Below are 27,578 nucleotides of genomic sequence, written 5' to 3'. Positions count from 1 at the left end.
CCTGCAGGCCATTAACAAGTGACTGCCTTCTCCAGAAATATGAACACACCAAATAACTGCACAGTGGTGACAAAGTTTCTGTGTGATTCAGAGAGCAGAAGACACAAAGCTACAATCAACAATTGAAAACAAATATTTAAAGAAAGGAAACCCACCAAGTCAAATTGCCCACCACAGTACAGATGTGCCTTTTCCAGTGGAATTCCAACAGCTTTGTGCTTCTAAGTGAGTGAAAACTTTTAATTCATCACTAAGTAAAAATCAATTTTATTCTAGCCCCAAAAACAAAATCCATTTTGCTACAATAACTTGATTTTCATATTACTATAAGATATTCTAATTCGGATTTGTAAGAGTTCTGGATTTTCTGAGCTCCCAGCCATGATGGACGTGATCTGATCCCAACACAATTTTTGTCTTTCTCATGAAGATCAGTATTGGATCTCATAAAGATAAACATGCCAAAATCCAGCACTAATTTACCCTCTTTCACTTTAACAGAAACAGAAGATGAAGGCAGGGATACAGACCAAAGGACGCTGGTAAAGAGCAGGAGTTCTCCCATTGCAAATTCACCCCCAGGGCAGTGGATTCAAGCACTGCAGCTCTCAGGAGCTCAGACTCAATCTGCTGAAATTCAGCCACCCCCTCCCACTGCAGGGAACTCAACTGAAGGGACTGCTCAGAGATTCTAGCACACAGCCCTGCATATGGAGTTAATAACCTGGTTCTTCAGCATCTGCTGCAATTCCTGTTGTAGCTCATGCTCATCTTTACCAAAACACCCATCCTCTCCTTCTGCAACAAGCAATGGGTATATTTTGAATACTGTTTTTTCTTACTTATAGTGCTCATAGAAAGAAGTAACAGAGAGAATGTACCCCTGATCCTAAATGACCATAATTTTTCATGGAATTTCCTAAAGCACACACAAAAGAAGGATTTTCAAACTTTCAGAGTCCATATTGTTAACAATGGTCTACTTATTAAAACCTGGAGATTCTGTAATTTATGACAGTATATGTTACAAAAGTGACTAAAATATTCCATTAAATCAGTCAGATTCACCCAAAGTACCAGAGGCAAGGAAATAGTAGTTCTGGGAGTTCAGAAAACATGCCTGCTGAGTTAGTGGTTGGTGCCATGCATTTGAAAAAGGCTTTAAAAACACAGTTCTGGCAATAGCACCTGCTTATCATTTCCTATCACGAGTTTATTAGCAGCTAACCTTTGTCATCTCCACCAATTTCATGCTTGCCTGGTTTTTGATTATGAGATTTAACCACATTTCTTACCAGAACTTATGCTTCAGATTCTTAATAAAAATAATTATCTGGGAATTGCCTGAGTACTGTTATAAATTCTGTTATAATGTTTATAATTTTATTTAAAAGCAGGTACAGAAACCAAGTGTTTCTTAGCTCTCCACTTAGGATTTACTTATAAAACAGAAAATAAAAACTAACAATTATTGAACAATCAATTTTAATGGATGTTAGATGTGATCTAAAGAAGCAAATAGAGTTTTCAGAAACTAAAGCTACTTCATATACCTTTATGAAATGTCTAAAATGTCCTGGCACCATTAGCTAAATCCATATATTCATGTAAGACTTGAAAACACTGACAGTTTCTTTATCAATTAGAGTTTGAAACTAAACAAAAAGTGCCAGACTTTAGGATATTGTGGGTTTTAGTGGTCAAGGTAATACAGAAATATACTTTCTTTAACTGTGCATACTCCATTTCTTCAGTGTAAGAAAGATCATTCACATTTGCTGCCTGTGAAATTTTCCAATGAGATCTGTACTTCTTCAAAGAAGGTGGAAAGGAAAAAAAGGCACAAACTGCTCAATTTGTGTGATGGCTAAAAAGTCTCCAAGGCACTGAGCACAGCAGCACAGATGCCACACTCTCTATAAGACAGTTTGGAATCTGTTACTACTCTTACAGTGCATTTTTATTCTTAGAGAAAAGGTCACTGAACCAGTAGCTGCAACAAAACCTTCCAGTAGAAAAAGGATGAAATTAAATAGGGTAGGGGTTTTTAACAAGGCATATCATGGTCTGAAGCACTACAGCTTCAATAATATTCTGCTTATTTTTTCAATATAACTTCTATTTATCTTTATCTTATTCTAGAACATTTTTGTTCTGGGATATACAGTATCAGTATTTTGGTAGACCAAGCATTAATTGCAGACCTAATCCTAGATTTTGTGCTTTATTATGTATAGTTTCAAATAAAGTCCTTACAGAATAATACTTTTAAAGGAGTTCATCTTGATACATCAGGACAGTTCTAAAAATGCCTAATTTGATGTTTCTGATTCAAGCAGCAAAATGCCCATTTCATCTGTCAGTCTGGAACACAAAACCTACAAAAGAACAGTTTTAAACTACACTTTTGCCTGGTTGTTGAATAGCTGTTATTGTCAAATGGGTCTATTTGCTGCTTTGGCCAGGAAGGATGAACAGCATTTTGCCACATCCTCAGAAGTAGAAGTATAATACTGGATGGGAGAAATGCAAAGGCATGTTTATCAAAGCATGTTGAAATCCATTTTGTCATCAAACACATTCAAATTGTCTTTAAACACAATTATTTTCTCTATCAATAATCTTAGTAAATACGGCCAGGGTTATTACTGATACCACCATGATTTGCCACAATCACAATACACCTCATTCCTGTTCAGCAAACAAACAAACCAACCTAAATCCACACAAGAAACAAACAAACCCTTATTAAAATTATTCTTTTAGGCTACAAACTGTTGGCATCCTAGCTGTGCATTTACCCAGAACAAACTGCATGGGGCAGACCGTGGCACCAGGAGGGACAATGCCATGAACCCACAGAGGAGGCTGCACCACCACAGAGCCTGTAGTTCACCTTTTCTATGGCTGCACAGAGCACCAACAAACTCCTCTTAGTTTACTTCTGCTATTTGCCACAGGATCCCTCAATTCAGTTGTACTTGGACAGACTTTGCTTTCTATACGGGTTTGTAATCTAAGTGTTTGCATAATCATCAACAATTTTAGAGCTTGTTGTCTCCTCGTGAAAAAAAAAGAAAAATAAAATAAAAATAAATAAAAAATAAAATAAAAAAAAAAAAAATCAAACACCCAAAACACCACTAGACTGACCTTTAGGCAATCAGCATTTTTTTGCTCTGTTTGTGGCGAATGAGGAGAAATGGGATATTTTATACCACCTACTAAACTCTTCATCAGCAAATGCCCTGGGTACAGAAAACTTCAGGCTCTGTTCATGTCTGTGTCCTTTTTGGTAACAACAATAAACAGAATTTGGACCATTCACTGATTCTTTAGGTACAGTTCCTCAGAGCACAGTGATTAAAGCCACCAGAGAAGCCCTACTATGAACTTGTGAAATAAAGTCATGGCCATTCTAGAAACACAGAAAGTCTGATGAACACACCTGTGTGTCACTGTTCATATTCTGTGTACACTTCATGGTTATTGGGAAATACCTTCATAGCAAGATTTCAAAGCACTGTAACTAACCCATGTATATTCAAGTTTGTAACATTTTATAAGATAGCTGAAATTTTCAGAATTCTTTCAGTGGAGTTCTGTTCATGTTCCAGAAAACTTGTTCATTTGCAGTTGAAGCTCATCTCTGCATTGCTGCCAGAACCAAATCTCAGGCATCAGCTACTGCCTTTCACAATTAATCTCTAACACATGAAAGCATCAGTACTGACATGCTGTGCTTTATTAAAAATAACAACCTATTGAACAGAGCCATCATTTAAATAATTACATAAAAGTGTTTATAGAAAAATCACACACGTGAATTAGTTAAGTTTAGCTGGCTTTTCTTAATCACTCTAATATATGGTACAAACCCAGCTAATCTTTAGGAGGTGTGAAGACTGTACCACTGAATATGAAATACACAATTATATAATGTAAGATTCCAGCTGCTGACTTTAATTGGCCAGGACTCTACACTGGTGCAAATTACAGAACACAGTCTGAAGTTTCAGAAGTTTCACAGGTTCAGAAGCTGATTAAGATACTGGTTTGATGGCAGAGTCATCAAAATTTCAGTCAGAAGACAAAAAAAGCAATTTACCTGAAGAAGGTGACAAAGAACTGCACCAGATCCATGATAGTATTGTGCTGTGAGAAGGCAATCTGCAAATAAAATAGAAGTAAATTACAACATTTTCAGACTCAACAGCTCTGTTTAGACGAGGGCTTTATGGCTCCATGGGTGATTACTTTCAAGTGTCATTTCAGTCTAGTCTGCACACACCTGCATTTATGATAAAGTGAGATGAGCAACTAATTCCCATATCCTTGCTGGTATCAAAATACAAACAATGGAATATAATACTTTTACTGAAGTAAAGTTAATAGAAATACCCCCTCAATATGAACCATAAAAACAATATGAAAAATATTAAGAAATCGTATTGTTATAAATTGTCTTGTTTATAGTCAACCTGTTTTGACCAACACCATCTTCCATTTTAATAACAACACTGAAACAAGGTTTTACAGAAGACAAACAACATATAGTGCTTAAAATTAATGCATTCAAAATATTTTAATTGTATAATATTAAAATTAATGTATATGTTAATTTAATTTTTAAAAAAGATAAATCTGGTGCACAATAAAACTGTTCCAAAGCAAATTACTTTAAAGACAAAGTAATAAATATTCTTTTGGGCTACATTTTTATAGCCTCACCAGAATATACATTAGTTCAGCTCCTTGCTGTAATTTTTGTGAGTATTTAAGAATTATCTCTAAGTCAGCATACACATTGAGACTTTCACACTTGCATGCAATACTGATTATTTTTGTAAGTATTTTTTGCTAATGTTAAAAATACTACTTAATATTTATGTTATATCTACAAATACCCATAAGTCCCTGTCTTGCTCTGTTTTTCAGTCTATAATTATCAAATTAAAGATACAGGGAATCTTCTACTTTGAACTGTACAAAGTGTTTATCTAACTATATTTATACTCCTTTCAAATAATTATTGGGTTTAGAAATCTTTGTGCATTTAAGATCTGATCTTTACTAGTAATTACACCAAATTACTCTGAATCCCTTTCATACCTTACTTGTGAACTTTTGAAATGATAATTCATTATAATTCCTGATACTCAAGAATTTACTTTTTTTTTTTTTTTTTTTTTTTTTTTTTTTTGCCAAAGCTATACCATGCCTGGTGCCAGCCAAACACAGCTAAACATAGATCAATTACCTAAAAGATAACATCTGAGAAAAGACCAGAAGACTTCTTTGGCCCAATATAAAGTGCATCCCAAGTATAAACAATTGTTTAAGTATACCTTGAACAAAAATGAAAGCTTTCCAAATTCATTTTTTATATTTTAAATGCTGTCTGGATTTACTTCAAATACTATTTAGTACTCAAATTCACTCCTGGTGTTCCCAGAATGATTTTTACAAGTACCATACTTTAGGTGATGAACTAGCACAAGGACAAAAAATCATGCCAGTTTTGATAGAGTTCACCTTCTGTGACCTATTGAAATGCTCTTTGTTGAAGGAGCATTTAGATTTTGCATTACTATAATTATTTTCATTCAAGGTGTCAGAATTCTTTAAGAGCCTCTGTGAGTCTAGAAACAACTCCAGTGTGCAACCAAGCCCCACAATCTGATCTCAATCATACCAGCAAAGTTTCACCTTTTTAAAGAAATTTTTAAGAAATTATAGCACTTCTATTTCTCCTTTCCAACACACAACAAAAATGAAGTAAGCAAATCTACAATATTTCAATGATTTTATATCATTATCAATAATTAAATTATTTGCATAGTCCAGAGCTCAGTGATACAAAGTTTTAGCACAAAAATGGACACAAAAGGAATTATTCCATATTTTCCAATCTCTAATAATCTACTCAAGATAAATGCAAAGTTCTACTGCTTGTGTCCATGTTTGGAAATTAAGGAAGAACATCTCTCTCTGAGACTTGCTTTGTCGGTTGTATGGGATTTTCCTGAAAGAACTCACACTTTAAACCAGAAACACAGAAAGTTTCATCCCAAAAGTAATTTCCAATTTTAATCAAACATCTTCTGATAATTACATAGAGTTCATGTTTAAAAGATGAACTACAGTGTTTTCTGAACAGTATCATGAATCTTTGACTAGTTTCAACACAGAATATTAACAAAAAGAATACATATTTTAATTATAAGTAGACCACAAAGAAGGCAGCAAATGTCATGAACCTAGGACTAATACAAAGAGCTATAATATAATTAAAAAGATTTATTTCCATTGGGGTTTCATATAGATATGAATGTAATTGTCTTTTTGCTTATGCCTATAGAGATAAGGCACAAGAAAAGAAAATTTTTTTCAACCCAAGGTTTTCACTTTGGACTTAAAGATACTGGAGACAATATCTCCCATGTTAATTTGTATCATACCTTAGTAGTTTTCAGTTTCCCCAAAACATCTAAAAAGCTTGTGCATCCCACAAACATTATCTCTGGCTTCTCTTACAAATAAAGAAAAAGATAAATATCCTTTCCAACATTTCCTATGGAACAGAACCAAGTGCTGGAACATAATTTTTTATACTAAAGGATAACCTCTATGAGCTATAGCTATTATTATCATTACTGTCATTGTTGTTGTTGTGAACTGCAATTGTACTTCATCAGATCAAATAACACCAATATACTAAAGATTAAATGTAGAATATAAATATTCCAGCTCAATATCTTAAGAAGAAAAGGCTGATGAGTGATAAATAAACTGTGGGGATTCTTGCCACAAACAAAAGACAGGTCCATCTTGTTTCTCTGCTACAGTAAAGTTTTTGAAAAAGATGGTTTTAAAAAAGCAAGCAGACAAACTTTTTAAACAATGTATGGCCAAATTGGAAGATGAGGCTTTGTGACTGCTGGCAAATCCTTTATTGCAATTAAGGATTCAAAAGTCAGATAAGCAGCAGAATATGCCAGAGAGCACAGACACAAGGATGCACTGCAATCAACATTTCAATGAAGGGTATTTGCTCACTTTTCACTTTTGGTTATGCACATGATGTAGGAAATACACTCTACACTGAATAAGGATGGATGGAATAGGTCTGTTGAAAGAGGAACAACTTCTGAACACAGATTTTTCCAGCCTTCAGAAGTTAATGTCTGCAGGAATGGATTCATTTTTTCCCATTGCTCCAATTCATCTTTTCCTTGACTATCACATGCAGCAGTAATAGAGTCCTACAGAACAACAGGTCAAGATCTGTTCCATGACAAAAATGAGACAATCTTGAAAGTCTAACTCAGAGACAACTTTCATGTGGAAATAGCAAGTCTGAACTCAGAACTAAGAGTTTTTGTTTAGAAATACAGTGTCAAGAAGCCATCTCCACAATTCTAACTACACCAATCGTGCAAAAGGAAAAAGAAAATTAGGAACTAAATCAGAATTGCACATTTGCAGAAAACAGGAACCTAATCCATGAAAATGTTTCATATATTCAAATAATGTAGACAAAAAGCAATTATAATCTGTGCTCCATTTCATGACATTACCCACTAAAGCAAACTCCTATCTGCTCAGGCTCTCAAACCATGAACAAATATCTCTGTTAATACAATTTTTCCATCTTCCACTGTTAACAAATTAAAAATGAACAAATAAGAGAAACTAAAATAAATACATGGCAAAACTCTGATAGAAGGTCTAATTATTAAACCTGGAAACATAATGCAATAAGGTCAGACATAACCCAAACTAAACTGCCTGGACTGTGTTGATTATGCAGACTTAACCCTGCAGAATTATTACTTCCTTCAGTATCATCAAAACCATAATTTAATTTCTTCTTGGATAAAACTATTATACACTCCCACACTGGTGCTAGGTGTGTAGTGAATCAGAAAAATGGATACTGACTGAATATAAAGGCTGACATATTTTGGTGTCCATCATCTTTCTTGAGGGACACTTTCAGACAGGGGCAGCTTCAGATAAAAAAATATGAAAGTCAGCCGAAGAAAATATTTGTGTAGCTGGCTGCATTTTTGTGAATAACTTTTTTATAAGGAAAATGCAAAAGATCAAACATTGTGATAATATGGAATGGGATGCTAAAAAGTTAAACACATAAATTTCCACATTTATATTTCATACAAAGTGAAGTTTAGATATCTACTCTGCAGAAACATGACTGTAAAGACACAAGTATAAACTGTTTTAAAGACATTACTATGAATTACATAATAATTTTTGGGGTGGGGAATGGTACCTATGGATATCTTCAAACACAGTGATTACATGACTACTGAAAAATCAGTAGTTACAAAGGAAAAGATACACTGATTTTTTTTTGTTTAAATATAAATAAATTATAAATAAAATTATATATTGGGATAATTTTAGAGAGAGTAAAAATGGTTCTGACTCTTCTTTCACGTTGATCTTCAACTATGAAGAGAGGTCTGCAAAAGTGAGAGATGAATGGTAGGAAATTACTAGTTTCCCAACAGAAATATTCAACAGGCAAAGCACAAAATATATTTTGCTTTCCTTTGGAAAACAGAAACTCCAAGTGAACATGGTAAGCACATAAATTACATCTATCTAAATAAGAAACATTAAACTCTTGGTGGCAAAAAGTGCCACACATTTATTCCATATATTGGCTTTCCTAGAACTTGAAAAAGAAACTTTGAAATGTATCTGAATTTTGCCACGTGGAGTATATCTGATCTCATCCCATGTGTGAACCTAGTCTAAATTAGTCAGCTAGTTTATAATAATCAGCAGAGACAGGAAGGCACTTCATAGGTGAGTAACTCTAAAATAGATGTGGAACTCTCATAAATTGAAAGGAATTACCCTATGGAGCTGCCATTTCTCTCCACTAACAACACTGGGATTCTGTGATTAGTTTAGACTATAGACCTAATGTCAAACTTAGAATATAAATAGTGATAGGTAAGATTAATTTCTCCCATGGTTTGTAAGTATTCTCTGGGTATTTCTGTAAAACAGTGTAATGATAAAATAGGTAAAAGAAATATTTGTTTTTGGGATTAGAAGATCTGAGAAGCAATATGAAGCTAAGTGGCTGCTAGCAGAATCCTACTTCCTTCTGCTGTGTTAATGCCTGTAAAGAATTCAGTTTGATGTTGACAAACAGTCCTCCCAGGTGATAAGATTTAGTGATAACAAAACTTTCATACTGATAACATAAAAAGAAAATTGAAGATAACAAAGAAATTCAGACTTCACATCAAGATTTGATGAACAGCTTCCACAGATTATCTCTGCATGCTGCAGCCCTGCCTCTCATGCTAGCACACATTGCATTATAAAAATACCCACCCCTTCATTTCTCAAAAAATGTAATAATTACAGGACATTATTTCCACTATTCAGAATCATAAGAGCCTGAAAAACAATCTAGTTTCGTATTCAAGTAAGATGAAAGACACTCCTAAATAAGGTTATAACAGCTGAACTCTTTTCCTATCTAATAGGTACTTTATCTATTAAATTCAATATGTATATTACACTTCTTTATTCAATTTTGTCCTTGTGTACACATATAAACAAACATATACCACACAGAAAAATGCAACTTTAATAAACTCCAGGAAGTGAAAGAGAGAAACTGGGGGAGGGAACAGTTATTTAACTTACAGTTTTATTCATTGTGCAAAGCATTTTCCTAGTGATTCATATGGACATTATTAAGAAATTGAAATATTGAATATTAAAGTCAATGAAAGAATGAAAGAAAATTAAGACATAGACAAGAGACAAATTACACGTTTCAAAAATTAAATTTAAAAAAAAGATTAAACGTAATTGGCACAAAGCACTGAAAAGTTATTTTAGACATAAATCTTTGCAGGATTGAGTTCTCCTAAAAACTGTGTGAAACAGCAGATTTCTAGACAACATCTTTCAAAAATCTGGTTTTTAAAAGCCTGCCTAGATTAAACGGACAGGAAGAAAAATTAGAAACAGAAGTGAAGGGAATGAAGTGAGAGAATTTGTCAGGCAGAGCTGAATGATTAAATTCTACTACAAAGAGAAGCATTGCATGACAATATGGTTTTGTTTGTCAAGCTACATTAAGGAAAAGCCATTTTTGTCACTTGCTAGAATTGAATTTTCCTTTCAACCCCAGGTTTCAGCTTTCTTGGTATGCCTTCTTCTGACATCTTATTATGACTTGATAAATTAAGGAGCTGCCCATTAGGAAAGCTGCACCTGTTATGGAATGTGCTCTTATTATCAGAGTCACAGAAATGGGGATGGGGAGGAACATCACAAACTGAGGCTGTTCAACTTCCCACTCACAGCCAGGCTGCTGTCAGCACCAGGTGAGGCCAGCAGTGCCTTTTCCAAGGTAACTTTTGTGAAACTCCAAGAGTGAACCTTTCATGGCCAGTCCAGAAAATTTGTTTCAACACACCATTGCTAACACAATGAATTTTTTCTACTTTCAGGTGCAGATTCCACTTCTCCTTGTATTCTGAAGTTTATAAACAGAAAAACATCCTGCATACAAGATCTTCTTCACCTTTCCTAATAAGTTAATAAATTTATTCACTGAACTGTATGAATGAACTGAAGAACTTAGTATGATGGTCATGGCATTAACATTCATGCCTATGTATATGTGTAGAAACATATATAAAAGACAGGGAAAATGTGCTGCTAAAATGATAAGATTTTTTTCAAATTTCTCTAAGTTTTTTGTTTTTTACAACTACAGTAGAGCTGGTTTTGCTAGACAATCTACCAGTTAACCAACTGGCTGGTCTCCAGCCTAATAAAAATGATAATAAAATTTTTATAAGGCTACAAAAGCTGAATTTTTAAAATTTATGCAGTGTTTTGTTCATTTTAGAAATCAAATACTTGGTTAGAGAAGGCAAAACATGCCCTGAATTTTGCATAAAGATCATGCCATTCAAAATAATGTATGCAAAACCCATTGTGAGATGACAAGAAAAGGGCAAAGCATTTTCTTAAACATGAAGAGTAATTTCCCAAAGTTTATTGTTATAAATGTAGAGCATGCTATAAAGCTGTTGGAGCTGTGGAATAAAAATTTTGTATTTGCAGTGGCACTTTTCTTGATTACTGTGGATTAGCATATTTATGAGGCTACTCAGCCTCAGGTTTAAACCCACAAATCAAAGGTTTCTATCGGCATGGGTAATGGATTACACAGGAGTCCATGGCCTACCATGTCCCAGAGGTATCTGTCTTTCAGAAGATTTATGTATGTAATACCACTTTGGAGAAATTACACTTTCTGATCTTTTGCGTGGTGATTCCCCTCTCTAATGTCTAAAACAAGCAAAAAGCAGCATTCTCAGTCAGCAGAGAAATTCATTGATGCATTTTCTTGTTCTCCTCCTCACCTTTTGATAGGGCCATGAAAGACAGAGGCTCTAATTCCTTGATGTACATAGCACTGCTACAATGAGTAGAAGTCATTCTGAGCATATCTAACACAATTACTTCTGAAAAGAGGAAAGAATCTGCATTCCAGCAGCTCCCACAGCACAAATGCTTGAACTTTGCCAATCCTATGAACAGCACTATGATAAAATACACATAAAATTTTTTAGTCTCACTTTTTTCTCCACAGTTGAGTGCTGATTGCATTACTATCAGTGGTAAATACCTACTGGCTTCAGAGAAATCAGGATTTCAGAGCAGAATGCTAAGACAAGAAATTAAAATGCTTAGTCCAGCCTCTCATGAAAGACTAGCCAAAGGAGAAGTCAGGTAGGCATTTTCAAGACTGTGTGTACCCAAGTGAATCTTTTTGATCATCATTGAGAAATGATGACAATGGAAGACACCAAAATCTCATTAAACTCTATAGAGAAAAAGTTCTTCAGCTTTATCATTATTTCAATCTTTTAACTGAAGAGCCACATCTCATAGAAAAACAAAACAAAGTATGCAAAGAAGGGTAAGGGAGTGGTTGTGCATGAGAACAAAGAGAACACATACTAACCAATGTTATTTAGAAGAGCCAAAAACAAAAGGTATGAGGAAAAAACTCAGATTACGCTATCTGTATTAAATGTTTATTCCACTGAAGGAGAAGTGTGGGGGTTTGGATGTAAGTGATGATGTTCATTTATTTATACAAGGGGAAAGAATATTCTAACAAATTTTCTGCTGAAAGAACAAGAGACCACACTAATGTGAAAATATTAATTCCTTCAAATAAAAGGGAAGGGGTTGACTAACCCAAAAAACACCCCATACCAAGAAAGAGACTATATAACATAAAAGCAAGAAAATGAGTTCTATGTTTTTCCTTGAAGAGGCTATCAAAATGCAGAAAGTGAGAATTGACACTTTTACAAAATAAATAAAAACTAAATTGTGAGGATTAACAGAATAAATTGTGATTCAATTTTGTTATGTTAATTTTACTCTTTTTCATTTAACTTTTATTGATCACTTGAAACTGTTACTTTAGTACAAGCAGTAAGAAATTTGGAAAAAAACCAAGCAGATACAGCTGTCAGCTTTAGCCTTCCCTCACCCTCGTAGTACATTCTCTAGTCAGGGTGATGGATCACTGACATATCACCAAGGATATGCTGTCACTGTCAGAACAGTATTTGTACAAAAGTGCAGAGAAATGTGTTATGGAAATGGCAGAAACCTTTTTAACAACTTGCAGGAATTAGGCTGGGAAAGGTGAATGAGTAACTGGGTTTCAGGAAGACTGAGAATGAAGTAAAATCAAAGAAACTCAGCTGAAACTGTTTTCCAACAAACAAGACCATGCTGCCTTTTTGGCAATGATATGCTGGACTACACTGATAGGAAGTGGCAACAGTCATTCCCATGAAACTACAGCATTTGAACCAGAAGTTTTATAAGTGAAATGTAGAAATGAGAACGTAATGTATGAATGTATCACCTAGAACTGTGATCTGGAGGCTACTGCAAAGCTCAGAATGAGCTCCTGGACAAGCAGCAAGGAACTTCAGTCAGATTTATTTCAATTCATAAAGATGCTATTGTTGAAAAGAAAACAAATATTTAAAGTTGACAGCACTGAGTGTACTTTTTATTCTCCCTTTTTAAAAACTGGATTTCCCAGTATATTTTCCAGAAGCTCTAATTGTTTAATCAGGCTTGTGCAAATCCACAATAACCACTTGTCTGTTGAAAAGCTTTAACAAAATCAAAATCCTAAGAAAATAAACACTTTCACAGCTAGAGCACTTCATGCCTTCAGAGAAAAATGAAAATACTTTTCAAGAGCTCTACAAAATTATGATGCTGGCCTGCACTCTGTCAAGACATGGGTTGTGCCTTTTCCTTCCTCATGTTGAATACTTCTTACCAGCTTAGGGCAGAAATGTTAAGATCTGCTTTTGGGGGTGATTGTTCAGCTATCAAGATTTTTTTCATTTGAGTAGGAAGAGAGAGGGTGCCTGCACAGATGAATTTGATCTCAAAATAGAGAATATCATCTTCTGACAAAGCAAGTATATGAGTCAGGGCAAAGATCCTACGTGCAAAAAATCCACACTCAGAAAGATAAACTCAGTTTCTGTTACACAGACGTTTACTTTAGAATTCTGAAATGCCTCATTTGCTGTTCTGAATTTATATGGCAGGGGAGTAAGGCATAAGTAACTTATTTAGAAAAGTCAGTCTAGGAAAGATCAAGTATTTTCCAGCCTTCCTCTATGCCTCAGAAAAATTATTTTTCTTTTAACTTAGGAAACACTTTCCAAGTGCAATCTGGCAAATTTGAGAAAATGCTCCAACAAAACTTTGTTTCCTAAAAAGTCAAAGCTTTAGAACATAGCTCTGCATGTCCTGTATGGACAGCTGTGGGCTCAGAGATTGATTTTAAAAACTCAGCGTCCACAAGATTTTTATTAAGAGAACAAGAGAGATAATCCCAAAATATACCAGCTGAGGGAAAGACATAAAAAAGTGCATGTGTTATCAGACATTACACCAAAGGAAACAGAAGAAATTACCTATAAAAGCATCAATTAATCACAATAATTTTAGACAAATTTCAGAATAAAATATGTGAGGTTCGGCAGAGATCTAGGAAATTTGAGGTCACTATTTTTTCCCATAGCTACCACTTTTCAAAAATTGGCTGAGCTGGCCCAAAAAAACATGCAACAGTTTTGAAGAGCCTTTAAAGGAAAAATTACTTTCCTAAAATTTGAAAAATGGGAAAAGGTTTTTCTTAAAAACAAAACAAAAGAAAAATTAAGTGAAATCTTGGTTTAACCCTGAAATATTTTTTCTGCAAAGTTTTAGAAACTAAAAAAATGCAACTTTCTCCAAAACCCTTCCCACAAAATCATCTTATTTAACAAACTTCAATTATTTCACTCTAGAGCCTGACCAGGCTTTTTAAAGACAGATACGAGCAGGGCACAGAGGAACAAATACCTTAAAAGACAATTCAGACTATATGGCTCCAAGTGCAGGAAGGTGTTGAAAAAGTGAAGTTAAGAAATTAAAATCATACTCTTTGCTCCCAGCAGGGCGAACTTCTCTCGTAAAGATTTTAAAGATATCTGTCTTGCCAACAGTCATTTGCAAGAAATATCCTCAGAGTATTCCAGGAAAGATTTTCAGTACATTTACTGGGACAAAAATACAGAAAGAAAGATGAGTTCAACTAAATGCACTGACTGCACTCACAAAGAAGGGTTGTTTTTTTCTCCTCAATGATTACAGAAATTCCCCAGATCATTCCAACACCCCTTCTTCCAAATGATAACACACTCATGGTTTTCACTGAGACAAGAACATACAGATTAAAAACTAGAGATTTGTATATTTATTATTTCTGAGAACGAACGCTTAATTGGTTTCTAGCTGCAAGTAAGGGGTTTTTGCAATTATTTTATGCATCTGTAGAGGGCTTAATGCTGATTTATGTTGTTTACTGAAATCTTGACTTAGCCTGGTGGGAAACAGTACAACAGAACCATGCAAGCATATTCAAGGGTTAGAAGTGATTTCCACAAATGAGATGTTCTATACTGCAAAAGTCTTCCAATACAAATCATTCCCACTAATATTAAAAAAAAAACAAACTGTAAGTTAAAAGTGGTTTATGTACCAATTGTCTTTTTAAACTTCAACCTAAATCCATTCAAATTGAAAGACATGAAATTCCATTTAAACATAAGAAATAATTTTTTTTCCTGCAAGGAGGATCGAAGACTGGAGCAGGCTGCTCAGACAGGTTGGGTATTGATTCTCAGTCCTTGGAGATACTCAAAACCTGACTCAACAAAGCCCTGGACAACTTGCTCTAGCTGACCCTGCTTTGAGGGGTCAGACAATCTCCAGATGGTCCTTTCCAACTCCAATCATTCTGTGATTCCACAAATAAGAATGATTATTTCCCTTCTCATGGTTGCTAGTATGGGTTATTAGGCCTTTGTGTCAGTAACAGAAGAAAAGGCAGAAAAAGGATTTCTGAAAGATTTAATTTCCTCTCCAGTTCCAAGGCTGGCAAGTGCAGAGATATCCAAAAGTGCTTACTTGAAATAATACTATCTAGTTCAACGTATTGTACCAGAAAGTATTATGCCTTTTCTTAATTTTAAAACATAAAATACATCTTGTAAATGTCTCTTTATATCACAAGAAAAGAAAAAATGTACCATATTTTGACAGAAACTGACAGACACTCAAAGTTTGCTACACCAAAAATTCCTGAGAGAAATGCCCTGATTCTGGTAATGATACCAAATACTTTGATGCAATATAATTTATAGATTTACTGCAACATGTTATTACAGGAGCACCAGTCTAATGTTTATAGTTTGTGAAGAGCACTTCTCTGCCTATTCATTATGGGCCTGAAGAATTGCACTGGGAAGTGTTATCTACTCAATGACTCCCTCTTTGGACAATACCATTCATTTCATCTTCCAGAGGACACTTCCAGCCTCAACCATTGTTTGAGATAATACAATAATAATAAGCCATATTTATTACAGTTTTTAAATGATCTTTAAAAAAAAATTTATTCATTCTTAATTGATATATTTCCAATCTTGGTCTTAAGAAAACCAAAATGAATTGTTCAAATCTGCTTAATATCCTTCCAAAATTAACCGAGAGATTTTAAGTGTTCTGAAATTACTAAGCAATCTTTGTATACCTTTTCACTAAAAACTATATAAAATACAAACTGCTATCTTCTATAGTATTTATGTTATTAACTTGTTTATTTTTGACCATTTATTAACTTTTTCTTTATTGTAACAAAATTCTTAATGCCAAGAATGAAAACATCTCAACATTAATCCAAGTCTCTACCATAAATATTCCTGATGGCTTTTTCCTATGAAATGAAGAAATTCTCCTTATTTTCCTTTACATCTTAGCTATTAAAATTCTATCCATAGATTAGTGAATTTTCAAGGTCACCAAATATTTGTTGTGCTATAAATAAAAAGCCTGATAGGAATCAAAGTGCAATTTCAGGTCAACTTCTTTATTGAAAGTTGGTTTTGATCTGTTTCCTGGGTGAAGTTGTTACACCAATATTTCACCTGAACACCTCTTAAAGATGTTGGGTATGAAATGTAAGAATTCCAATTGAAGTGAAAGGCAATCAAAGCTCTCAAATCAAGGGAAAATCTTAATAATTTTCCATAATTCTTTCAACATAATTCAGCATAAAGGTTTTCCCTACTTAAAACTCAAACTGCCTGACAAATTTAAAGATTTTTTTTTCCATAATGATAACTGATACTCCCAGTTTCAGTTTTTTTATCCTACTGAATATTATTACATCAAAGTACTTGTAGTTCATCCATAGGCAAAAGTGATCTACTAAAGAACTACTAAGAAAATCTTCCAGAAATCTTTACTGCTCTGGATTGAGCTGTTATAAAAAGCTGATTGTCTGAGAGAGTAGGTCTTGCACATTTTAATTGCAATTGGAGTTGTGCTTTGAGGAGCAAAGCCTGAGTCGAAGAGGAGGCTGCAGTCTGTAAGCAAATCAACAATTACAAACTGAGACTAGAGTTAAAAATTGAGATCTCAAATTTAACTTTTTGAATCTGCACCTTGTATAATCTCCAAAGCACCAGCAGCTCCATCAGAGCTGGAAGAATGAGAAACTGCATCAATTTGGCCAAGAGCAGAGCTCTCATCCATCTGTTTGGGAGTAAAAGTCTCACTTGATGGGTCAAGAAACACACCTGAGTACCTATTTCAGATGCAAAATTGCTGGGATTATATATATTTTTCTATTAGACATCCAAAGGAGAAGCTCACTGTTTTATAAAGAACAAAGATAATAGCTACATAAATGTTACAATATTTAACTTGTTGAAAGAAAAATTGCACCTTTATTTTTTGAAGTCTGTTCCAATGCTGCACTTATGTCATATAACAGAGCTTGCTTTAAAGTATAAGTATCCATAAAAAGGTGATATGATAATACCTTGTGCTAATGGTGCCATTATCAAGCTATAAAATGATGCCATTATTTTGCCCAACTGTGTGGCTTCATGCCCAAGGCCGTTGTTCCAGCTGGGAAGAACAACTCACAGTACTATGGCATATTATGAAATTTCCCTAAATATGTAAGAGGTTTCATAAATGGAGTGCATTTATGCAAGCCACATTATTATGTAATAAAACAGTCTCCTGATTTATATCTGAGAGTAGGAAATCATGTCAAACTATCACTTTCTAGGACTCAAAAAATGAAATATACATTTTGAAAGCTAGCTAAAACGGCAAAAAAAAGCTGATATGGACCTCATTCTCAAATACCTGCTATAAAAATTATTTCCCACACATTCTGAAAGTAAGCCAGCTGTCAGAATTCAGGGTGTGATAAATGATAAAACAGGTCAGTTTTCAAAAACTAAAAAATCTTTAAAGCTTTAAAGGCATTGTTTAATACATAAAAACCCAGTGATTATAAATACAGCTAAATATGACATCTGCAATATTTCTCCTCCATCTTGAATCCTGCCTGTTTTACATACCCAAACCATAAGACACCTCTTACTTTGAGCATTCTTGAGAGTCACTGAGTCCCAGCTTTGTCTCTCAAGTTCAAGAGAAGATGAGCTGACAGACCTGCAATGGCATCTTTACAAATTCATCATTAACATCTGGCCAGTTACTGGCTTTGTACTTCAAGCATGATCATTATTCTTCACGCTCACAAATTGAAACTGCAAAGGGAAGAATAATTCTTGGCATCATTCTCACATAAAAGGCAAATCTAAATTATGACATCAGTTGCAGATTGACTCAGTAGTAAATTACCAAATCAAATTTACTCAGGACCTTGTAATTTAGTTTCAATCTAATTTAATTTAATTTTAGCTGTGATATAGAAATGTTGATTAGTAGACTATTGCATAAGAATATAAAGTATTTAAGTTTCTTAAGTTACTAATATTTAAGCCACAGTAGTTTTAGGGGGGGGGGGGCGGGTGATTGGTTTGCTTTTTTTTTCCCAAAGGCAGAGCTAAACAATATTAGGAACCATACAAGCAAATGCAAATAAAATTAAATCTGTTATCCATGCCAATTAACTCTACATCATAATTTTCTAGAATTCAAAATAATTCTCCCTTTGCAAACAACTGAGATAGAAATGCTCTCCATAATTTATACACCAGGCCATACTGATGTGGGCTTATCCTTGTCAAAGATAATACAGCTACAACTGCTGCTCTTCAGAAGTGAAGGATACTTATGTTTGAAATTTACTTTTTTTTTTTCGTCACATGATTATCACTCAAAGAAATTACAGAGTTATCTGATTTTTTTTTTTTTTTGCTTTTGAGATCTTCAGTACTGAGTGAAAGCACAATGAAAGGACACTGTAAAGAACCATGCAAACATACACTGAAATGTCACCTTGTTTTTTCCCTACTTTTGCTATGTTGTACTAGTCTTTATTTCAAGGCAGGTCAACAGTAAAAACTAAGCTATGAGAAGCTGTACTTAGCACATTTTCACAAATAAAACAATGCTAAAAATCAGGATAAGCCTATCAGAAACTGCCATTTGTTAACTGCATGGCTGTCCTTACACTAAGGCTATAAAGATCGATTAAAAGAATTAATCTGGCAACTTAGTACGAATTTTATGCTGCAATATTCACTAAAAAATTTAAAACTGCCATGGAAACAGTCAAGCTACATTATGAGTTCTGCCTCTGAGGCAACCTCCCTTGTCCTGCTGGCAACACCCTGCCTAACTCAGCCCAGGTCACCTTTCCCCTTCCCAGAGCCGTTGCTGTCTCATGGCTTTTTCTCCCTGGTTGCAGAACTTTGCACTTCCCTTTGCAGAACTCCATGAGGTTCCTGTCAGCCCCTCCTGGATGGCAGCACAGCCCCTGGCATAGCTGAGACTCCTCCTGGTTTTGTGTCAACAAAAAGCTTGCTGTCCCATCATCCAGATGAATCCATTAAAACCTATATTGCTTTCCCACAAATGATGATTTCACTAACAAAGTTTTCCATAGGAACAACTCAAATGGTTAATTTAACCTTTGGATAAATAGAATTGTTACAACCTACTGTTCTGACACTGAAGTAATTCTGACTTGCACAGTGAAATGAATATGGAAATGTATGGAAATAATTATGTAAAGGAACATACATATATACTCCTTATAAATTTATATATACATATATATACATACATATAAAAATGAAAAGTAAATGGCATCAGGAAATGTACCCATCAGGCCACATTCAGATTGAGAGATCTGTATCTGCCATCCAGTTTATCTCTTCCCAATTTATTATCTTCCTATGCCTACCATCAATTTCCTGACTTGTTTTATTTCTAGTACAATAGAATAGGCAATGGGAAGGTATTAAATAAAATAGATTTAATATTGTTGAACAAGTTTATTTGAATACTGATGCAGTCCTTGTGAAAAATTAGCTCAGGCTTACAGTTAAATCTGTTTTGTAACTACATAAAATCTGGTTCTGGTGAAAGAAAGATTAGTAAATTCCTGTTGCAGAAAACTGATGCTGCTTTGCAGCCAATTTTTATGGTTGTGTGATGAGGAAAAATAGTTTTAAATCTATAACTTTTAGTGTCATATGAATCTAATTTTTCTGGCCAACACATCTCACACAAGGTCAATAGATATGCATTTTTTGAAAATGCCTCAAAATGTCCAAAAAGCTTCATAAATCCATACAGCTTAGTTTTTCCTAACTGAACAAACATCACCTATCTTTTTTCTTGAGAGAGTAAAAGGAACAATAATTCCATATACCATTTTTTTCTATTAACTGCACTCAGCCCTTTATAAAAGATAATATACCTTCTGTAGCATCACCAAGCAAAAATAAGGAGTTCACATATAAAGTGATCTGTGAGCAATCCATATGCAATATTGCATATTGATATCAATATGCTATATTCAGGCTACTCATCCACAGGAAGAACTTGTTTTCATTGAGACATGAACACTGAGTCAATGATACAGATTTGAAAACAAAATACATAGGAGACAGGAAGAAATTGCCCTAAACAAATCTCTAATGCTAAAGCCAGATTTTCTACAAAAACACAGAATTATGCTTTTAAAAGCTGAGTTAAGGTTTGCATTACACATTTCCCAAGTGAAAGAATTTCTGTTCAAATTTAAAGAATATGATTCAAAAAGCCCTTTAAAAGTTAAGGGGGAGAAACAGAAAAAAAGCAGCATTCCAATGCTGCTCCAGCAGAAGCCAAAGCAGCAGATGCTGTGGATGCTGTGGCTGGCACCAGCCTGCAGAGCAGCTCTGCTGACGTGGTGGGCACCACCCAGAACAGCAGCTGCTGAAAGGCAGCTTGGACTCCTGACAGGGAAAAGAGCTCAGGAAGAGGAAATAATCTCCTTTTCTTGACTATTTACAGTTTTGATTCAGGACAGGGAGAACTTCACAATTATTCTTATCAATACAATTATACTAAAATAATGTTCATGTTTAACAGCTTTTGCTTGTGTGAAAGAGGAACTCTAAAGAAAATGGCTGGAAGTGAGATTATTGATGGGATGAGAAGAGAAAAAGGCAGGAAAATAATAGAAAGTCTACTTTTTTCCTTGAGAAGATTTTAGCATGTAGCTTCAGATTGGAAAAAGTAGATATGTAACTGCACACAGTACAATGATGCTCAAACCAGAGCTATTACAAATATTCTGTTTGTACAGACAAGGGATTATTCAAACGGAAACAAAATAATCAAAAAGGATATTTTTTACACTAAACATCTACAGCTACTGCCCAGAAGATTAAAGAGGCTTTTGTTTTGGAAGGCAAGATGACTGATGAAGACAGAAAATTCCTTTGTTCTTCCTGTTTCTTAATATTGAATGCTTCACTGAGAAAATAAATGTGTACATAAATATGGGAGTACACTGTTACAGAAATCTGGAATTAGAACATAGAATTTTAAGTGCTTCAGCTTTGCTTAGAAAATTTCCTCGATGACTATGAGGTGCCAATAGATCACTCTGACTACTTTGCAAGATGGAACCCAATGGTACAAATGTCTTACACTTGGAACCTCTGAAACTGAAACAAAAATAAAATTACAACACTAATTAGGATTTGAAATCCTAATATACATTTTTTAATATACTACAAGCAGTTATATAAAAGTAATACTATCTCAGATTTTGATCTCAACAAATTTTGGGTCAGTTCAAGGCTCTTCACAAGGTATTTCATATGCATTTCATACCAGCTATCTTTGCAAAAAAAGGATCAAACAGAGCAACAGTTTACACTGTTAGGCAGCAAAACTGTCAACATACATGAAAACCAAAATAGACAAGGACATAAGAAAAAGAATGTTCTGTTTGAAAGCCACATTTGGTAGAAACACAGCACTTGCTTATCACGCATTTTCCTCACAGCTGCACTTTTAGTAATCCCAAAACTGAATTTCACCAATATGTAAATTTAATAGTTGAAATTAATTTGACTTCTAAGATATTTCAGTTATAAAAACTGCATCAAAAAAAAATTATAATTCTTCTTATCAACTGCCATAATATTTTTTCTACATATTTCCATCTCCTTCCTTTTCTTCCACTATTTTTTCAGGCAAGAGCAACCTCAGTATATGACCTGAAGGAGTCTCTACTCCATTTCTCCTCTTGAAACCTCTTGGCTTTAACCTCAGAGAGCTTTTGTTTCTCTTTTGAGTTCTAGTGTGCAATTCTGAATCTCCTTCAACAACATCCTTATGTTCTCAGAGCACAGTAAAAGCCCAGTGAAGCAAAGATTTTCAAGGCATGATGAAACAGTTTACTGGTTTGGTATATCCTGATGGACACAGTTACTTCTATTTATTAGATGATTTGACCTTAATCAAATCTAAGCCCTTGCAGCAGCTGGATATTTTCCAGTTAACTCCCCAAAATGTCTGGTGCCTTAGAAAAGCCCAAGGGTAGTTTTCCCTGGACTAAAAATCAATTTTAAATTTTGCTGAAAAATATGCTTATTTCATGCAAAGACAGATGCAGGTTTACTTACACAGTCATCATAATAGGGGGAGAAAACATAAGAAGCTGAGAAAAGTAATTAAAACTATTCCTTCATTTTCAGCAGCATAACATAGCTTCTCTTCTTTGAGAATAGGCTTCTTCCATCACTTATAAATCATGTTTTTATGCTGACTTGTATAAGATTTTGACTAGTAAGTGAAAAATTATTTACATGTTGAAATTAAAACAGAAAAAAATCAGTAGGTTTGTACGTAAATTTTGCAGTGTGGCACTAAATCCCCTAAACAACCTGCCATGGATTCAGCACCAGAGGACACACAAACCCACAGAGCTCTCCAAAACTCATGTGATGATTCTGTGAAGCAAATGAGGGTGGTCCCTTTGCACTCTCCCAGGTTATGTCTTCAGGCAAAGCAACCCCTTGAATTTTCTCCAGTGCTTTATAATAGCTGTAAAGAATCTAGTCATAACAGGATGTAAAATAAAATCAAAGACAAATAATGGCTGATGCCATAAAAGTCAAAAATTAGCACCCAAACATCCAGATGGCCTAAAAATGCTACACAGTTATGATCTATGACTTTCAGAATCTGATAAGTGGGAAACAAATTTTTGAAGAAGAAAGAGGCAGGATATTAGCAATTATCAACAAAAATATCTATTTGGTTGTAAACAAAGTATTAGTTCCTCTTATGATTTCTTGATTGAATAACACCTTTGGGAATTTCCTTTAATCTGTTTGATAACAAAATTTCATTCATTTTGTGTCTGCAGGTCAACTACCTTTTACAGAAACATTGATGTACTTATGTTCATATTAAGTGGTCAAGAAAAAGATTCTCCTTAGCAATATTTTCAGAGCAAAGAAATAACTTTGCTACTAAAAGTTCAAAACACTCAGTTATATTCTACCACAAGTGGCACATTGAATATGAAAGTTTATTTTATCTGCATGATTAAACCAAAAAGAGAAATGACAGTAACCACTGATTAATTTCTAAAATATTTTACAGAACTAAGGCTGCAATAATATAATTAGTCAAAACAAATTCAGTGATATTTCTAACCACTTCTGAATGCTATTCTTTCATACTTTCTTTCTATCCCTAAAACAAAAGACAAAAACCCCCCCACTAACTTTCAGAACAGAAGGTTGTAGCAATTTATCAATTCCCTGAGCAGCAGGGCAAAATAGTCAATTCAATTAAAGACCATGCACTAGACCAATTGTATTCCTGTTCCTTGTGGAGCAAAGGGCTCAAAGTGTCAACAAACTGCAGTGAAAGAAGAGTCAATTGGTAAAAGACTAATTTCATTTGTTTTTAAACTGTTCACAGGAAACTTACAAAGCTGAAAATAGACCAATTTAATCCTCCTTTTCTGAAGTCCATTAACTGCTTTGTAGTAATCATTGCTTCTATGAAACTTTTTTTAAATTGACAATTATTGCTCCTTCATGACAATGTCAGAGATAATTGAAAACACTCTTCATCCCCACTAATGTTTTCCTTCCACAATTCCTCAGGATGGCTTGTAAGACACCTATGTGTCATATCATAAAAAGGATGATTTCAATTATTTGGTAAGATGTCACCAGTGGATTCACTTCACTTTTGCTGTTAGAAATTGTTCACATCAAAAAATGTTCACATCAAAAAGGAAAAAAAAAATCAAAAAAAGAAAATTATATCACAGAAAACATAACAAAAGCACATCAAGTACAGCAGATGGGATGTACCTGCTTCCCCAAAGGAGATTCAAATCTGTCCAGAGAGGTGGTTATATAATTTCTTTTTTAAAACGTCTGATATCAGAGATTTTAGAAACTGCCTTTGCCACCTTTCCTTTTAGCTTATCTAAAGTATCTCCCACTGATATTTAGTCCCGTTTGTTCTTCCTGCTCCCTTTCTCCATCTCCTTCCCCCATCATCACTCAAACAACCTGAGCTGCAGTATTACCCTTTTAAATCTTCTTAACAGGTGAACTCACTTCAGTGTTGTCTCCAATCATTTTTTCTAAACCTCTTTGCAATTTTTACCATCCTCTGAACTCTCAAGTTGAAACCAGGAAGAGCTGAGCAGAGCAAAAGGACTGCTTTAAAAATTTTATTTCAAACACTGTTCTTCACGACAACTAATCCTGGTTTATGTCTGCATACTTTTTCATTCTGTTCTCTTTGTATCCTGGGTTCTCCTTTGAACACTATTAATACAAGAGGTGTCAGCTTAGCAGTAGAATTTTTGAAGTATAATATTACTTAGTATGATCATTTAAAAAATTTGCTTGCACTGTGTTGTAAGTTTAAAAAGCCTTTTAAAACCATAGCATTTGCATTGTATATAGTTAATAATAATTGAATCTTTCCCTTTAGAAACCTGGAATTGTTATTGCAAAGATGTAGCATTTCCCATTATGTCCTTTCTGATAAAAAACATAATTAACCTTAGCACACCTAATATCATATTGTTAGTAAATTGCCACTACTGTATCTTTCATGATTATCAATTTAAACTAAAAATACCAAAATAAAAAATCCTTTACACCACAATTTGCTTCACTACACCACACTGACTGGGATTAAACAAAGGTAATGTTTAAATATCACAAAAAAAAACCCCAACTAAACAGTGTAAAAAAATAACAGCAAGAATATAAGCATAGATTATTTCAGAAAAATAAAAATTCACACACAGATTATTTTGCACATAGTGAATGCAACTGCAGTAACTCGGTATTTGTGCCAACAGAGACAGTGTATGAGTGGACCTGAACAGAAATTCTTGATTAAACACCATAATATCATGCAATTTATCACTGTGAATGATAAACCATGCCAAAACATCCCACAAATGAGATGCCAGTTAATGATCTTATAGAGTATTTGCAAACTCAGGAGTATAAATTCACATTGGTACTCCTATGACAAAGCAACTCCACATTGCAATTAGGCACTCAGATTTCACTGGTTTCCTTAACTGATTCAATTTATAATACTAGAATATAATTTGAATTTATCACCTCAAACAAAGTAAGTTTAATCATTTTGATAATTTTTTTTTTTTTTTAAGCAGAAGTCCTGCCCCCTTTCCATCTGGTTACAACAGGTGTAGAATAAACAGTACTAAAGCAACTTCCTTGAACTGCACCAGCCAAGTATAAAGAAAATACAAATGGAATGTGAGGCATCTTAATGGAGTAACCAAAATTGTAGCAGTAACAATGGTTACTGTGCAATTTCATTTTCTAACTGCAAAAGGATGTTTTGACAGACTAATAACTGTACCCTGCAGTGTCATTCTACTGAAAGACTCAAGCAGAAGGTGAAGAGCCATTAGGGTGGCCAGGAGGGGAACAGAAAATGAATCTTAAGCACAAAGAACAGAGTTTGCTCAGGCAAAAAGGCTGACAAGGAATAGGATTGCTATGCATAAATATAAAAAAAGGAATATACCAGTAAGAATGAAGAGTTACTGATGTCAGAGACAATGGTTGCACAACAATAAACGTGTCTGAACAGAATGACTATAAACAGAAATGAAGGAATTGTGAAACTATTTTAAGTTCAGATCATGAGGAAATCTGTTTTTTAAACATATAGATGAGTTTATGAAAACATTTGCTTAAATAGTTTCAGGTTTAACATATCCTGATAATGGAAAAGATTATTGTCAGCTCTGAGCCTATATAGATATTATGTCAGAAAAGCACTTAATTGTGCCATGTTTATTTGCAACACTTGAAGCCCAGCACATAAAGCTTATAGCTATAGTAATTCACTTTTTGTGAATTACTAATTATATCAGCAGTTAGAAAAAAGAAGTAAAATTTATTTAATGAAAAGATTAATAATGAAATCAAATTTTGGATAGAATAATACTTACTATGCATGAAAACCAAGGACTGAGAAGTTACTCTTTCCTTCCCTCTCATAAATTACTTTAAACACATAATTTTAGACATTGTTCGGGTCCAAATAATGACTACAGAAAATGAATCAAAGAGAAGCCAAAAGACCAAAATAGGCAAAGTACTGTCAAAAGAACAGGGTGATTAAATCCACGTTCAAGATGTGCTCAAGTATCCCTTATCTATGTGAACTATAAATAAAATTCAAAGGAAGTGGATGTAAGGAGATGAGCATCAGCCTTTAAAATGAAACGAAGATCCAAACATATCAGATTAGTGTAATTTTCCCAGCTCCTCAGGATGCCTCTTCTAGTTAGAATGAAGAAGTGAATTGATTACATTGCAAATAATACAGCTACAATTGACTTTTCTTTCCCACCACTTGCCTTACCACAGAAGAATACAGCTAAAAAAGATTTTCAAAACAAATCAAGTTTTGCAGTTAATGCCCACAGAATATAAATGAAGGGTTATTAGTTAAAAAAAAAAAAAAAAAAAAAAAAAAAAAAAAAAAAAAAAAAAAACCAAAGCAAAAACATAATCACTTTACAAAAAGCATTATCAGCTTACAGTAGTTAATACAGGTATGATGTGAATTAAATAGCTTTTTACCTTTTCTAATGACTAAAGAGTGGGCAAAAGAAAAGGAAAAATCTATTCTTATAGGTGCACGAGGGTCTTAACCACAAGTGCTGATACATCTGTGACTCAGGCATGTTTGCTGTTGAATCCTCACCAAAGAGCTGACAAAAGCACTTCAGAATGTCACTGAATGCCTTCATTTTGCCATGGATGCAGTGACACATTTATGCCATGCTCATGCTCAGGGGTGGAACAATAATGCATCCCCAATAAGAAAGCAGAGCCAAAAAGTTCCTTTTAATCCTTTCTCCACTGACATCTCACCTCCTACGCTGCAAAGTCTAACAGTAACAATAAAAAATGGTATATTTCTACCCTTATATGTCAGTTTAAATGCAGTTTTACACTCTTCTCCCCTTTTTATCCTTGCTGCTACTGAATAATATTCATAGAGTCTTTTATGTTGGAAAACACTTCTAAGATAATTGAGTTGACCATTAAGAGATGTATTCCATCCTTGCTCTTTCCAATCTCTGGTCTGGACACACA

The 27,578-nt window shown here is 34.2% G+C and overlaps 1 protein-coding gene across 3 annotated transcripts in view; it reads right to left on the bottom strand.

Moving 5' to 3' along the window:
- Positions 1-27,578, bottom strand: part of ATRNL1 (attractin like 1) — a 425,814-nt gene that overhangs the window by 212,225 nt on the left and 186,011 nt on the right. For all 3 annotated transcript variants that reach the window (XM_056494988.1, XM_056494990.1, XM_056494991.1), the window contains exon 25: positions 4,109-4,170. In XM_056494988.1, coding sequence (XP_056350963.1) covers positions 4,109-4,170 — 62 coding nt within the window. The remainder of the gene's footprint in view (positions 1-4,108; positions 4,171-27,578) is intronic.

This window comes from Oenanthe melanoleuca, chromosome 6, assembly GCF_029582105.1.
Source record: "Oenanthe melanoleuca isolate GR-GAL-2019-014 chromosome 6, OMel1.0, whole genome shotgun sequence".
NCBI classification, from domain to species: domain Eukaryota; kingdom Metazoa; phylum Chordata; class Aves; order Passeriformes; family Muscicapidae; genus Oenanthe; species Oenanthe melanoleuca.
The sequence above is the reverse complement of the archived record's forward strand: the minus strand, read 5'-3'. Positions and strand labels throughout refer to the sequence as shown.